This window comes from Triticum urartu, chromosome 1 (assembly GCF_003073215.2).
Source record: "Triticum urartu cultivar G1812 chromosome 1, Tu2.1, whole genome shotgun sequence".
Taxonomy (NCBI): Eukaryota; Viridiplantae; Streptophyta; class Magnoliopsida; order Poales; family Poaceae; genus Triticum; species Triticum urartu.
Window position 1 is genome coordinate 88462822 of NC_053022.1, and position 13907 is coordinate 88476728.

General features: G+C 46.1%; 1 protein-coding gene and 1 long non-coding RNA gene across 2 annotated transcripts; one reads left to right on the forward strand and one right to left on the reverse strand.

Annotated features, from left to right (window-relative positions):
* Positions 1 to 1309: 1309 nt before the first annotated feature.
* Positions 1310 to 4194, reverse strand: LOC125512185. Its single transcript, XR_007285242.1, has 3 exons — positions 3574 to 4194; positions 2102 to 3503; positions 1310 to 2012 (listed from the first exon to the last, which is right to left on the reverse strand). It is a non-coding gene; the product is annotated as an uncharacterized LOC125512185 (long non-coding RNA).
* A 1410-nt stretch (positions 4195 to 5604) lies between these two features.
* Positions 5605 to 13612, forward strand: LOC125549722 (BTB/POZ and MATH domain-containing protein 1-like). The gene is made up of 3 exons (XM_048712982.1): positions 5605 to 5859; positions 11321 to 11581; positions 11736 to 13612. Coding segments are annotated over exons 2-3 (1038 nt in total). The 5' UTR covers positions 5605 to 5859; positions 11321 to 11580; the 3' UTR covers positions 12773 to 13612.
* Positions 13613 to 13907: the final 295 nt, after the last annotated feature.

Genomic DNA, 13907 nt, shown 5'->3' on the forward strand with positions numbered 1-13907 from the left:
CAGAGGCGCCCTTGCGGCACCCGGTGACGGAATGCAGTGGTGCTACGTGGTGCGTTGTTGTCGGTGACACCATGCCTTCTTCCTGCCGGACGGCTGTTGGTCTGCACCGCACAGGGAAGAGTTGGGGGCTTGCGATGGAGAATGACGAGGAGGGGTGCGTCCCCCCAACCGCCAATGTCGCAGACTTGAAGGTCGCTGCCCGTGGGGAAAACAGCATGCCCGCTGCCCGTGGGGGAAACCGCATGCCCAAGATCCCCGGCGCAGCGGATGAGATCGAGGTCCTTTGCGTAGCGAAGGGTAACTTGGAGGAGCGGCAGCTGCAGACCACGCATCTCCCGCACACGCCGACGCGCTAGGAGGCCGCGTGCAGTAGCCTGTAGCCTCACCGCCGCCGACACGTGGCGGGTAGCGATCCAAGACGGAAGCGGTGACGGCGACGGCGGGGACCGGACTTGGTGGAGCGGGACTCCCGCCGGCGCGGTCGATGCGGGGTCGGAGCTAACCGGCGGTGGCTGCGGCAGCGGCTGCGGCGGTGGCGCACCGGGCAGCGGCTGCTGCGGCGGAGCGCCGGGCGCGGCGGAGGCCGGCAGGAGCGGCGGCTGCCAGTGCAGCCAGGGCTGGGCGGTGGTGGCGATGGATGGCAGCTGCAGTGGCCCAGCGAGCGCGGCGAAGGCCGCCTGGTGCGGCGGCTGCCACGACAGCCAGGACGGGACGATGGATGGCAGCTGCAGCGGCTGCTGCAGCAGCCCGGCGAGCGCGGCGGGGGCCGCTTGGTGCGGCGGCTGCCACGGCGGCGCGGTGGCGGTGATGGGCGGCGCAGCCGGGTGCGGCCCATAGGACCCGGCCAAGAACAGGTGGATCTCCTGGACCGCCTGTGTTAGGTCCCGCAGCGCCCCGGACACCTCCGGGGTGAGGACGACGGGGGCGGGCGCGACGGAGGATCCCGGCGCGGGCAGGAGCGGGGCGACGGTCGTGACCGGCAGCGGAAGAGACGGGTTGGGCGGCGATGAAGACATGATCGAACCGAAGCTAGCTGATACCAAATTGTTATGGCGCTGCTAGAAGGAGGGCGCAAGAAGGCCGGCCGGGGGCCTTTTGCCCACGGCCGGGCAAGATGGAAGGATTTCCTTCTTAATTCTTGCTTGATTAGATTGATACATCTCCTCTCTTTATATAAAAAGGTTTACTTGACTCCCAAGCAAGGCTTACTTGACCCCTAAAAAAGCGACTCTTATCTCTAATTAACTCTAAGACTAACGGGCCCATTAGGCCCATTACGTACTCTAACACATTCGTATTAAAGATTGAAAACATCATCGTTCCAAGATATCCTTCACTATTTTATAAAATATTCAGGAAATCGTAAGTACAATGACATATGTAAAAAGCACCGAGGAGTTTGCACTGCAACCCTTCACTCATTCGTCGTCACTTCGGCTACATGAAAAAGGCATAAAACATCAAGAAGGCGATAGTTATGTCTCCACATCATGCAAAATTGCTATTTTCGGTAGTATTCGATGATATCTAAGGGCATCTTCTCCAGGTTCCTCAATTTTGCCGACAAAATCAATGTGACAGGAACAATATGATCCACACCAGCCTAGCTGCAAAAGTGGAAAGAGTTTTGCTTTCCAAATACCCAGCCATCCTACCACACACAATCAAACTAACAACAATATACTCGTACATTCACCTTGCTACTGTTGCTATCCCAATCAAAGAGTTTTGGCATCACAATATGCAACAAGAACCAGAATATGAACATGCAATTAATCATAAATAAAGAATCGATTTAGGATCACAATTCAACATTTTCTTGAGGAAATTATCCATGTGCTCTGTTTCTGTTGGAACAATAATAAGGCTTAAATTGCAGGAGAGTGAATTGTGGGGCTCAAATTTAAGCAACACTCACATTCGGAAGATGAAATCAGCCTCTGCCGTGATGACTTTCACCAAGTAGGACACCCATACCTGGTGGCCCAAACAGGAGAAACGCCGTCCACTACCTGCAATTTTTCACCATCTATGAACCACCAAATTATCAACAGGTACGAATTCTTTTCAGTTGACACAAAATTAAAACTTCTAGGGCTACCTCATCGGCGAAGAACTGTAGCTGCTTGACGACCTCCTACGTCACTTGTCTGGCGACGTTGGAAGAGAAAGGTACCATACTCCTGCAGCTTGCCTCAGACTGGTGTAGTCAACATGCAGCAACATAAAATGTTGGGTAGGACTGTACGTGATTGAGAAGATCTGATATAATGTTCTTGTAGCGATTGCATGAAAATATAATGTATTGTCAATCCCTCTCACTTGGTCATATGCTGGAACCATATTATACAATACATCACAATACACCAATGTCTCGACAATTGCATTAACCTTGGTGTCTCTGCAAGTTATTGGCATCTGCACTATGATGATTCAGGCCATTGATTCCTCAAAACACAAATTGAGAAGATCGTTTTATGTGCATCAAGAGAGTACCATGAGCTCTATCTGAGCGCCCATGGTAGCAAACGGGATACCCAGGATGATCACGATTCGGTAGGGAGCGACGTGGTGGTTTCCTCGGGGATGGTCAGCGGCTGCTGCTGTGATGCGATATATATATAATGAAACTGAGTAAAAGTGGTGACCAGCCTATACATTTTGCAGCACTGTACAAATAGTAAGAAGATATTTGGTCAAGATAACACGTCGATTCACGTAACCATGCCCCCAAAAATGAGATCCTTCTCTGCATATTTGCACAGCAACACAATGTAGTCAAACATATGGAAAAATTATTTGCATGCCGGAATATTATTAGAATCCGTTGATCTGAAGAAATATATAAATACTTGTTTTATTTAATTCAATCATAAAAAGGTATATTGGTTCAGGTATAGGAGTTAATCTGATGCATGTACCTTGTTCTAAGCTTCTCCTCTCTGGCTGCTTTCTCCTCCTTCCGATTGCTCTGTTGAGATTCTCTTTCAGAAGAACATTCAGTAGAAGGAAAAAATGACTTCGAAGGAGAGACATATTTTGAAATAAAAAACTGCAAAAATCCAGTAATGGTTTAGTAGCTTCAGAAAAATATGCAATTGATACACATCATTTTGGGGTGTGCTTAAGAACAATACCAATTAGGAGTACAACTTAGCCTTGCTTCTTGTGCGACTGAATTTTCCTAAAGCCAAATTGGCAATGGATTTCAGACTGCATGTACATTAGAGAATAGGTTAAAGCGTCTTACATCAAATACATGTGGGTTTTTGGGAGTTGTGAAGGGCTGTAGAGAGCACTCCAAGCCCAATAACCAAGAACAAAGACCCAAGAAAACAACATGAAAAATAGATCAAAGCATACATATGACTGAGGATGGGGCAGAATTTCTCAAAGATAAACGCAAACTTCAAGGCACAACAGATCGATAGAAGGTCCTGAATCTGCGGCTGCTCCCCCGCATGCGTCCATGTCCCCGGCGGCGGACACCATGCTTCTTCCTTCTGTAGACATGGGAATTAGTAGTCACTGATCATCGGATGAAGTACAAAAAAAATGGAAAAGAGACAGCACCTGTGATGAACACAAACACGCAGGCGACTTCAGCTTCCCATAGTTCTCGCCTTGGCCGCTACCACGCCTCTGCTCGTCTGGCAACATGGACAAGCGACAATCAGAGAGCAGCACAAAAGAACTCGTCAATTGTGTCCAGTCCGTCGTGTCTGCGGACTGCGGTGTCTAGTTCGACCCCTCTACAGGATGCAGAGAGGCGACATTAGATGGATTAGTAGCGGCAAGGATGGAGGGGAGCTGCCGGTGCAGCGCATCCCCAGCATCGGTGTGAAGGGAGGCGACATTGGAGGCGCGGAAGAGTGGGGCGGCGGTACGCGGTGGGCGTCGGGGAAGGGCAGGCCGCGCGTGGAGTGGGTCGGCGACGGCGGCCGCAGCCAGGTCGCCGCACCGGCGACGCCATGTCCTTCGCAATGAACGGCATCGCCGCCGTGCTTCCCTTCAATCTCTGTCTCTCTTCTATGGCCAGCACAACGAACGGGGCCGGTGGCAAACCCCTTGTCTAGATCCAACCACAGCAGGCATGGCCGCCGCGCTTCTCTTCGCTCTCTCTGTTTGTTCCATGACCTGCGCAAGCAACGTGGGGCGGTTTTGGAAAAGGGAACCGTGCCATGGGAAAGAAGGAAAGACACGATGGCATTTGTGGGTAAAACGTGGGTGCGTGGTCGCCGGAGGCAGCGTGGGTAAAACATGGTTGGTGTTAAACATCGAAGCCACGTGAATCATAGGATTCAACCCTTTCAATGGATGAGATTGTCTGATTCTCCGCCCTCTCTTTCTTTTATAGGGGTAGTAGATTATAACATTTTTAATACATGAAACATATTGTGGAATTCATGGTCCTTTTTTAAGCGTTTTTCCTCAAACTCGTGAACACTTTTTCAAGTTCGTGAAACATTTTCTAAGATGCATATTTTTTTGTTTTATTATGTTATTTATTTATCTTTTACAAATTCACAACATTTTTAAAATTGCAAACATTATTAAAAATACCTAAAAATTAAATATTATGTGTTTTTTAGTCAATGAATATTTCTTTTCTCTGGTACTTGATAAACCGGCAACATAGTTTTTCAGAGGCAGACACTTCCATTTTCTTCAGCCAAGAAGCTAAATGGGACGGGGCCCTGGTGCATTTTAGCTCCTACTAGAACAAAAAAAGTGCGCTTTGTTGCACCCAACTTTTTTATGTTTTAAAAATATGATTTCTTATTTTATTTGTGTCATTGATGAGCTGAGCAGCTTCCCGCGACACATAAAACATGAAAATCAAGTGTCATGACCAATTCATTCAGACATATAGTATATGCTAATAGAAGGAACATGGACTATTTTAAATCTGTGTGTGTTGCTCGATATGAGTACACAATAAAGATCCAGAAAATCGTAAGATATGTTTTTCTCCAGCTCATCCTCATCATTACAAAAGATGAAACCCTACATGATAATATCATCAAACATTTGGCCTAACGCACAAACGCTCATCATACCATATAATATCCGATGGGTTTCCATAGAATGGATGCCGTCCTTCTCATCACTAACTAAAGAGAAGATGCAATTTTGTTAAGGATAACACATATTTCAATTATCCCAAACATTTAGAGGCAAAACAGTAAGCAACTTCCATGATGCAAGTATGGATTACATTTTTCTTGGATGGACAATAACCCTTGATCCTTCAACATAATGATCTAACTTCCTTTTTGACAGGTCGATGCAGAGGCATTAAGAAAATTTATCAGTAGACAAATCTTTCACTAATGTCGGATTTCCAATTTTCCATTATTTTCCTAATGCATATATTAGGAAATAATGTGTCAGAATATATATTTTTAGAAAGTGTCAGAATATTAGTAGCGGGCGCAGCTACAGGGTGGATAGGATGGGCCGCGGCCCACCCTGGGAATTTTGGACGGCCTGTATATAGGGGATTTGGTGATGGGCTGGAGAAGAAGAAATAAAAAAGGCCCAACAAACGCGGCCTGCTAGTCCGCTCGTACCAACTAGAACGCGCAGCCGCACTGCCTCTCGTCGCAGTCTTTTCCGTCTTTCCCCTCTGCGCCGCACTGCTCGCGGACTCGCCGCTTACTCGCCGGCGAATCACCGTCGCCGGACCCCAAGAGTCCAGGAGCTGCCCAAGGTCCGCCCCACAGGGCCGCTGCAATCACAGTGCCTAGCCGTCCGCTCCTCGCTCTCTGCTCACTCGGCAGCAGCACTGGTCCTGCCCGGCGGCCGGCGGTGTGCTGGTGTGCAGCTACGACATAAAGGGAGCCGATCGTATTTGAGGTACGTTGTCCATTTTCCTCGTCCCCATTTTAATGTCTGATTGATTGTTCTCATTATGATTTAGGAATCTAGGGTCTTTGTTTTGAAAGGAATCTAGGTCTGATATTTATAGTGCTATCAGCCACATACATGAACAAATGGGGATAATTTGTCGTGTCCAACCATGATTGATACTAGAATGTAAAAAAAAAGTGTAGAATTTGAAGAATGAAGAGGATGAGACTCAGTGCTTCTCTTTTCCGGAAACATGCCACGAAGAATGAAGGTGATACAATTGATACTTTCATGGCCATTAGAAAGTGTATAGGCATGTATTCTTCTTTTATGCAAAATACACACTTGATTGAGGATTTTAATATGTTTGTAAGACCATATTATATCTTTCCATTGTGTTATTGCCAATTGGTAAATTAATTAAGTACGGTAGCAATGCAATATGCGTTAAACAACAAAAACAACAACAACAACAAAGCCTTTAGTCCCAAACAAGTTGGGGTAGGCTAGAGGTGAAACCCCAGTGTTCAAGAAAGCGTTCTTAGGCGCCGCTTAAGCGCGCTTTAGCGCTAAGCGACAGCTAAACGCTTCGCTTCTGCCCTAGGCGGAAGTTTTAGCGTTAAGCGAAAAAAGCGGGATTTAGCGGCCGCTTTAGCGCTGAGCGCTGGCTAAGCGGTCGCTGAGCGCGCTTAAGCGTTCAAAAAGCGAGGAATGGGCCACGGGCTGGAGGTAAAAGATGGGAATAAAGGCCTGGCCCAATACTGGCCTGTTCGGCTAGGGTTTACTGGGTTAGAAGGGGAGTGGGGAGAAGAGAGCTCCAGTCCAGATGCTCCTGTTCTGCATCCAACTCAGCTCCATGCATTCTTCCTCCTCGTCCCCGCACTGGATCTGAACTACTGCTTGGGCTGGGATGGGGCTGCTGCTGCTGTTTGGTTGCTGCTGCTGCTGCTTGCCTGCAGCTGCCATTTATCTTATATGCTCTAAGCCAATATTATGCATTTATGCTTGCTGTGTGAACCACTGAACCTTATCCTTATGTGTTATTTGGCTATTTGTTGTGGTGTGTGAACCACTGAACCTCAACCTTATATGCCCCTCCGTCCTAAAATTCTTGTCTTAGATTTGTCTAAATACGAATGTATCTAGTTACGTTTTAGTGTTAGATACATCCGTATCTAGACAAATCTAAGACAAGAATTTTGGGACGGAGGGAGTATTTCAGATTTTTCAGTTACCTATGTGCTATATTTTCTGTTTTCTTGTGCATATTATTCAAAAACAGCCAAATTCTGGCCAATTAAAAAAACGCTTAACCCTGGTTAAGCTGCGCTTAAGCAGCCATTGCTCTAAGCTGTGGCCTTCCGCTCCGCTTACGCTTACCGCTTTCTTGAACATTGTGAAACCCATATGATCTCGCGACCAACTCATGGCTCTGGCACATGGATAGCAAGCTTCCACGCACCCCTGTCCATAGCTAGTTCTTTGGTGATACTCCAATCCTTCAGGTCTCTCTTAACGGACTCCTCCCATGTCAAATTCGGTCTACCCCGACCTCTCTTACATTCTCCGCATGCTTTAGCCGTCGGCTATGCACTGGAGCTTCTGGAGGCCTGCGCTGAATATGCCCAAACCATCCCAGACAATGTTGGGCAAGCTTCTCTTCAATTGGTGCTACCCCAGTCCCCAACTCTTATCTCGTATATCATCATTCCGGACTCGATCCTTCCTCGTGTGGCCACACATCCATCTCAACATACATATCACCGCCACACCTAACTGTTGAACATGTCACCTTTTTAGCCGGCCAACACCTAGCGCCATACAACATTGCGGGCCGAACCGCCGTCCTGTAGAACTTGCCTTTTAGCTTTTGTGGCACTCTCTTGTCACAAAGAGTGCCAGAAGCTTGGCGCCACTTCATCCATTCGGCTTTGATTCGATGGTTCACATCTTCATCAATACCCCCATCCTCCTGCAGCATTGACCCCAAATATTGAAAGATGTCCTTCTAAGGCACCACCTGCCCATCAAGGCGAACCTCCTCCTCCTCACACCTAGTAGTACTGAAACAGCACATCATGTACTCGGTTTTAGTTCTAATAAGCCTAAACCCTTTCGATTCCAAGGTTTGTCTCCATAACTCTTAACTTCCTATTTACCCCCGTCCGACTATCGTCAACTAGCACCACATCATCCGCAAAGAGCATACACCATGGGATATCTCCTTGTATATCCCTTGTGACCTCATCCATCACCAAGGCAAAAAGATAAAGGCTCAAAGCTAACCCCTGATGCAGTCCTATCTTAATCGGGAAGTCATTAGTGTCGACGTCACTTGTCACAACATTATCGTACTGTCCTTGATGAGGGTAATGTACTTTGCTGGGACTTTGTGTTTCTCCAATGCAATATGTGTTGTCAAAATAAATTTTTTGAGATGCACCACCCCGTTTCAAAATTCTAGATCCGCTCGCAAGAATCGTTTCTTGGCATCTCTCTGCACATACTATTGTTTTGAAGATGATGTTTCAGAGAGACATGTTGGTCATTATGTCAATATAAAACAGGAGACGGGTGTGTCAACATGTATGTAGCAAGCTAACCGTGATGTCAACCACATGTGATTTAAATGTATTGTGGAGTCCCATTAGTCAACTCTTAGTATAAGTGGAAAATTCTTAGCCTATATAAGTATTTGCATAACCATCAATAACAAAATACTCCCTTCGTTCCTAAATATAAGTCTTTTTAGAGATTCCACTATGGACTACATACGGAGCGAAATGAGTGACGCTACACTCTAAAATATGTCTATGTACATCCATATGTAGTTTTGTAGTGGATTATCTAAAAAAGACTTATATTTAGGAACGGAGGGAGTATTTGACACGGACCACATTTTAGAAAACAAAACGGTGATTTGAAGGTTAAGTCATAGATTCTACCAAAATAATTACACATGAATTGCAGGTTTTCTACATGATCTCAAGAAATGTTCACTTTTTTCAAAATGAGTTTGCAATTTTTTTAACGTCAACTACAGTAAACCTCATGCTATAGTAACCATTCCATACAGTAGACCGCTACAATGACGCCCCGATGCTACATTATTACTCGATTTGTTCGGTTCCTGCCAATGGGTCGGCCCGGTCGGACTGCTCCTGTGCATTGTGCCCCCTATTTGTCTCCCACCTCTGAAGTACTCCTGATACTTCGCACATTTTGAATCAATCCTCAAAAAATTGTGAGAAAAAACATACAATAATTACATAAATTGAACGCGAGTTTTACATTCAAAATCAACCTGTAACTTTAGAAAAAAAAGACAAACTTAGTGTTATTAATGATCATGAGCCGAATTCACTGCCCAATTCGAAATTGGCAACTGTCCACAATCGAATTGATCGTCTTTGCTTCCCGGTCTCTGTATTGTATTCGGATTTGGAACTATTTTGGCACGTTGAATAAACAACAACAAAAACTTTAGTCCCAACCAAGTTGGGGTAGGGCTAGAGGTGAAACTCATAAGATCTCGCGACTAACTCATGGCTCTGGCACATGGATAACAAGCTTCCACGCACCCCTGTCCATAGCTAGTTCTTTGGTGATACTCCAATCTTTCAGGTCTCTCTTAACAGACTCCTCCCATGTCAAATTCGATCTACCCCGACCTCTCTTGACATTCTCCGCATGCTTTAGCCGTCGGCTATGCACTGGAGCTTCTGGAGGCCTGCGCTGAATATGTCCAAATCATCTCAGACGATGTTGGACAAGCTTCTCTACAATTGGTGCTACACGAACTTTATCTTGCATATCATCATTCCGGACTCGATCCTTCCTCGTGTGGCCACACATCCATCTCAACATACACATCTCCGCCACGCCTAACGGTTGAACATGTCGCCTTTTAGTCGGCCAACACTCAGCGCCATACAACATTGCAGGTCGAACCGCCGTCCTGTAGAACTTGCCTTTTATCTTTTGTGGCACTCTCTTGTCACAGAGAATGCGCTTTGATTCGATGGTTCACATCTTCATCAATACCCCCATCCTCCTGCAGCATTGACCCCAAATATCGAAAGGTGTCCTTCTGAGGCACCACCTGCCCATCAAGGCTAACCTCCTCCTCCTCGCACCTAGTAGTACTGAAACCACACATCATGTACTCGGTTTTAGTTCTACCAAGACTAAACCCTTTCGATTCCAATGTTTGACTCCATAACTCTAACTTCCTATTTACCCATGTCCGAGTATCGTCAACTAGCACCACATGATCTGCAAAGAGCATACACCATGGGATATCTACTTGTATATCCCTTGTGACCTCATCCATCACCAAGGCAAAAAGATAAGGGCTCAAAGCTGACCCCTGATGCAGTCCTATCTTAATCAGGAAGTCATCAGTGTCAACATCACTTGTTCGAACACTTGTCACAACATTATTGTACATGTCCTTGATGAGGGTAATGTACTTTGCTGGAACTTTGTGTTTCTCCAAGGCCCACCACATGACATTCCGTGGTATCTTATCATAGGCCTTCTCGAAGTCAATGAACACCATATGCAAGTCCTTCTTTTGCTCCCTGTATCTCTCCATAAGTTGTCGTACCAAGAAAATGGCTTCCATGGTCAACCTCCCAGGCATGAAACCAAAATTATTTTTGGTCACGCTTGTCATTCTCCATAAGCGATGCTCAACGACTCTCTCCCATAGCTTCATTCTATGACTCATCAGCTTAATTGCACGGTAATTAGTACAACTTTGAACATTCCTCTTGTTCTTGATGATTGGTACTAATATACTCCGACTCCATTCTTCTGGCATCTTATTTGCCCGAAAAATGAGCTTGAAAAGCTTGGTTAGCCATATTATCGCTATGTCTCCAAGGCCTTTCCACACCTCAATGGGGATAAAATCTGGGCCCATCGCCTTGCCTCCTTTCATCCTTTTTAAAGCCTCCTTGACCTCATACTCCTGGATTCGCCGCACAAAACGCATGCTGGTCTCATCGAAGGCGTCGTCCAGTTCAATGGTAGAACTCTCATTCTTCCCATTGAACAACTTGTCGAAGTACTCCCACCATCTATGCTTAATCTCCTCGTCCTTCACTAGGAGTTGGTCTACTCCGTCCTTGATCCATTTGCCTTGGCCAACATCCCTCGTCTTCCTCTCCCCGATCTTGGCCATCTTATAGATGTCCCTTTCCCTTCCTTCGTGCATAACCGTTGGTAGAGCTGCTCATACGCCTGACCCCTTGCTTCACTGACAGCTCGCTTTGCGACCTTCTTCGCCATCTTGTACTTCTCTATGTTGTCTGCACTCCTATTTTGGCACGTTGTATCTATTAGTCAATTTATTCCAGTCAACTACTTCGATGCATGTGATTGCATGTGCTTGTATATGAGTCTGTGATTTCACTGTGTTAAAAAAGAAAAACTACTTTGACGTGCATTTCATTTTGGCTAGGGACACATTCTCAGTGCGGCCCATATCACCTGCCGTGTTGGAGGGACCCCCTTGTTGGAAGCCCGCAAAGAACAGTTCTGTCTGTGCTCAAGGGTTTCACGCCAAGCAACAGCGGAGCAGAGGAGACAGAAATACGGCGTACAGCGGAGGTTCTGGTGCGGGTGCGGGGAGATCTAAGGAGCGGCCGGTGGCGCCTCAGCACCGATTGCCACCACCAGCAGGGCAATTGCATCGCCGCCACCTCCGACTGCTAGCAAGCCAGTGAGTGCCCTTTTGTGCTTTTGTTTCAGTTCGATGAGCTGAAGGATTCGCTAGCTTGTACTCTGCACGACTGCACCGTCAATTTTGTGGTAGTACTTTCTTTTGCGTCCTTTTTTGTGGAATTCGTCTTTGTGTTTGCTTAAAATTTGTTCAGTGAACAAGCGGGCTAAGACGGCACAGCCGGAGGCGCAGACCACCATCGTGGACTCCTCTGTCTTCCAGTTCAGAGTAGACTACCAGCAAATCAAGGAGCTTCCTCTCGGCAAGTCCGTCTACTCTGACGTCGTCTCCGCCGGGGGACACCTTTGGAGGATTGAGTGCTTCCTGCATGGGGAGAGCGAGGCCAACAAGGGCGAGTATGTTTCTATCTTCCTCGACCATTTGAGCAAATCCAGATGCGTCAGGGCCATCTTGGAGGTCGACATACTGGGTAGGGATGGCAAACCATCTATGTCAGGCATGCAAAGGACATTTGAAACCTTTGGGATCAAGGGAGACAAAGGCCTCGCCGATTCTTGGGGGTGGGATCGGTTCATCAAGGGAACTATTTTGGAGGAAGATTACTTAATAGGGAGACACGTCACGTTTCTATGTGCCGTCATGGTCATCGATGACAGTCCTATTCCCCTGCCGCCTTCAGACATTGGAACTCATCTTGGCTGCCTGCTAGATAACAATGACGGGACAGATGTGTCATTCATCGTCAATGATGAGACATTCCATGCTCACCGCGCGGTGCTTGCTGCCCGCTCACCAGTCTTTAGAGCAGAGCTCTTCGGTTCCATGTCTGAGGCTACAATGTCATCCATCACACTGCACGACATCACACCTGCAACATTTAAAGTTATGCTTCGGTTCATTTACACGGATGAATTGCCTGGAGAAGACAGGCTTGAGGACTCCTCCGCTGAGATGTTTCAGGATCTACGCGCTGCGGCCGATTGGTATGCATTGGATCGTCTGAAGGTTATTTGTGCCCAGAAGTTATGGGAGAAAGTGTCTGTAGATACAGTTGCAACTATCTTAGGTTGGGCTGAAACCTACAACTGTCAGGAGTTGAAGAACAAGTGCATTGACTTCTTTGTGGCGGAGGAAAATTTCAAGGAGGCCATGTTCACGGATGGTTATGCGCTACTGGTTCTGAAATTCCCATCGATTACTGCTGAGCTCAAAAGGAGGGTTAGGGCATGATGTAGTGAGATACATCTCTGTGTATATAGCTCAGGTTTTAGAGCATAGCTCTAGTATGGTATTTTGGAATTGGTGTATGGTTCTGGCATCTTTTAAAAGCTAATTGGCGCAGCACTAGATGCACCTGGTAAGCTGGGACCTGATAATGTAGTAAGAATCATCTTCTTATGAGTATTGGGCTTAGTTGCTACCAAGTACTGACAGCGATAAGTAAGGTGAGTTGGAGGATGTTATCAGATAGTACTCCCTCCGTCCCACAATATAAGATCGTTTTGCAAGCTGTTTTAACTTGCAAAACGATCCTGTATCATGGGACGGAGGGAGTAACTGAGATGCAAGTTGAGGATGTCGTGCCAAATGAGCGGATCGTTTGTGTTTATATTTCTCTGTTCTTTTGACCATGTCATGTGCTGAAGCTTTTAATATATTTACTTTTGCTACTCTAGTGCATAATAATCTAGAGCTTGGGCAATCTGAATACTTCCGTTGTCATGGCACAATTCTGGATTATAGTGTTTGCATAGTTAAGTGTGAATGTCGGTTCCCATGTCCATCTGATAATAACTGAAATTAAACAAGGAAGAGGATGTTCGGAACAAAAGAACCTGGAAATTGGTCGTGGGAGGACTAGGACGGAGGTCTGGGTCTGAACAAACTTTCTAATGAGTTGGTCTGCATGTTCAAGATCGAGGGAGTAACATCATACGAACGACTCAGTATGTTTGCATACAACACATAATTTATACTATCAGAGAAAAGCCTTTGCGTGATGCGAGATAAAAGATTTTGCTCTTGTAAAATGTGAAACAGTGGATACTGGATTCAAATTTGCTGTCCTATCGAGCAGGTGTCATGCTTTGTACTTCCTCCGTTCATAAATATTTGTATTTCTAGAGATTTCAACAAATGACTACATACGGAGCAAAATAAGTGAATCTACATTTTAAAATATATATATATATATATATATCCGTATATGGTAGTTCATTTGAAATATCTAAAAAGACAAATATTTAAGAACGGAGAGAGTAATACTCGGCTTGTGTTTGCGGCTGTCATTCCAATTATGCATTATTTTTTGTTTGATCATGAACGGTATACGTGTTGGACGCTTGAAGCAAATCTATGTACTTCA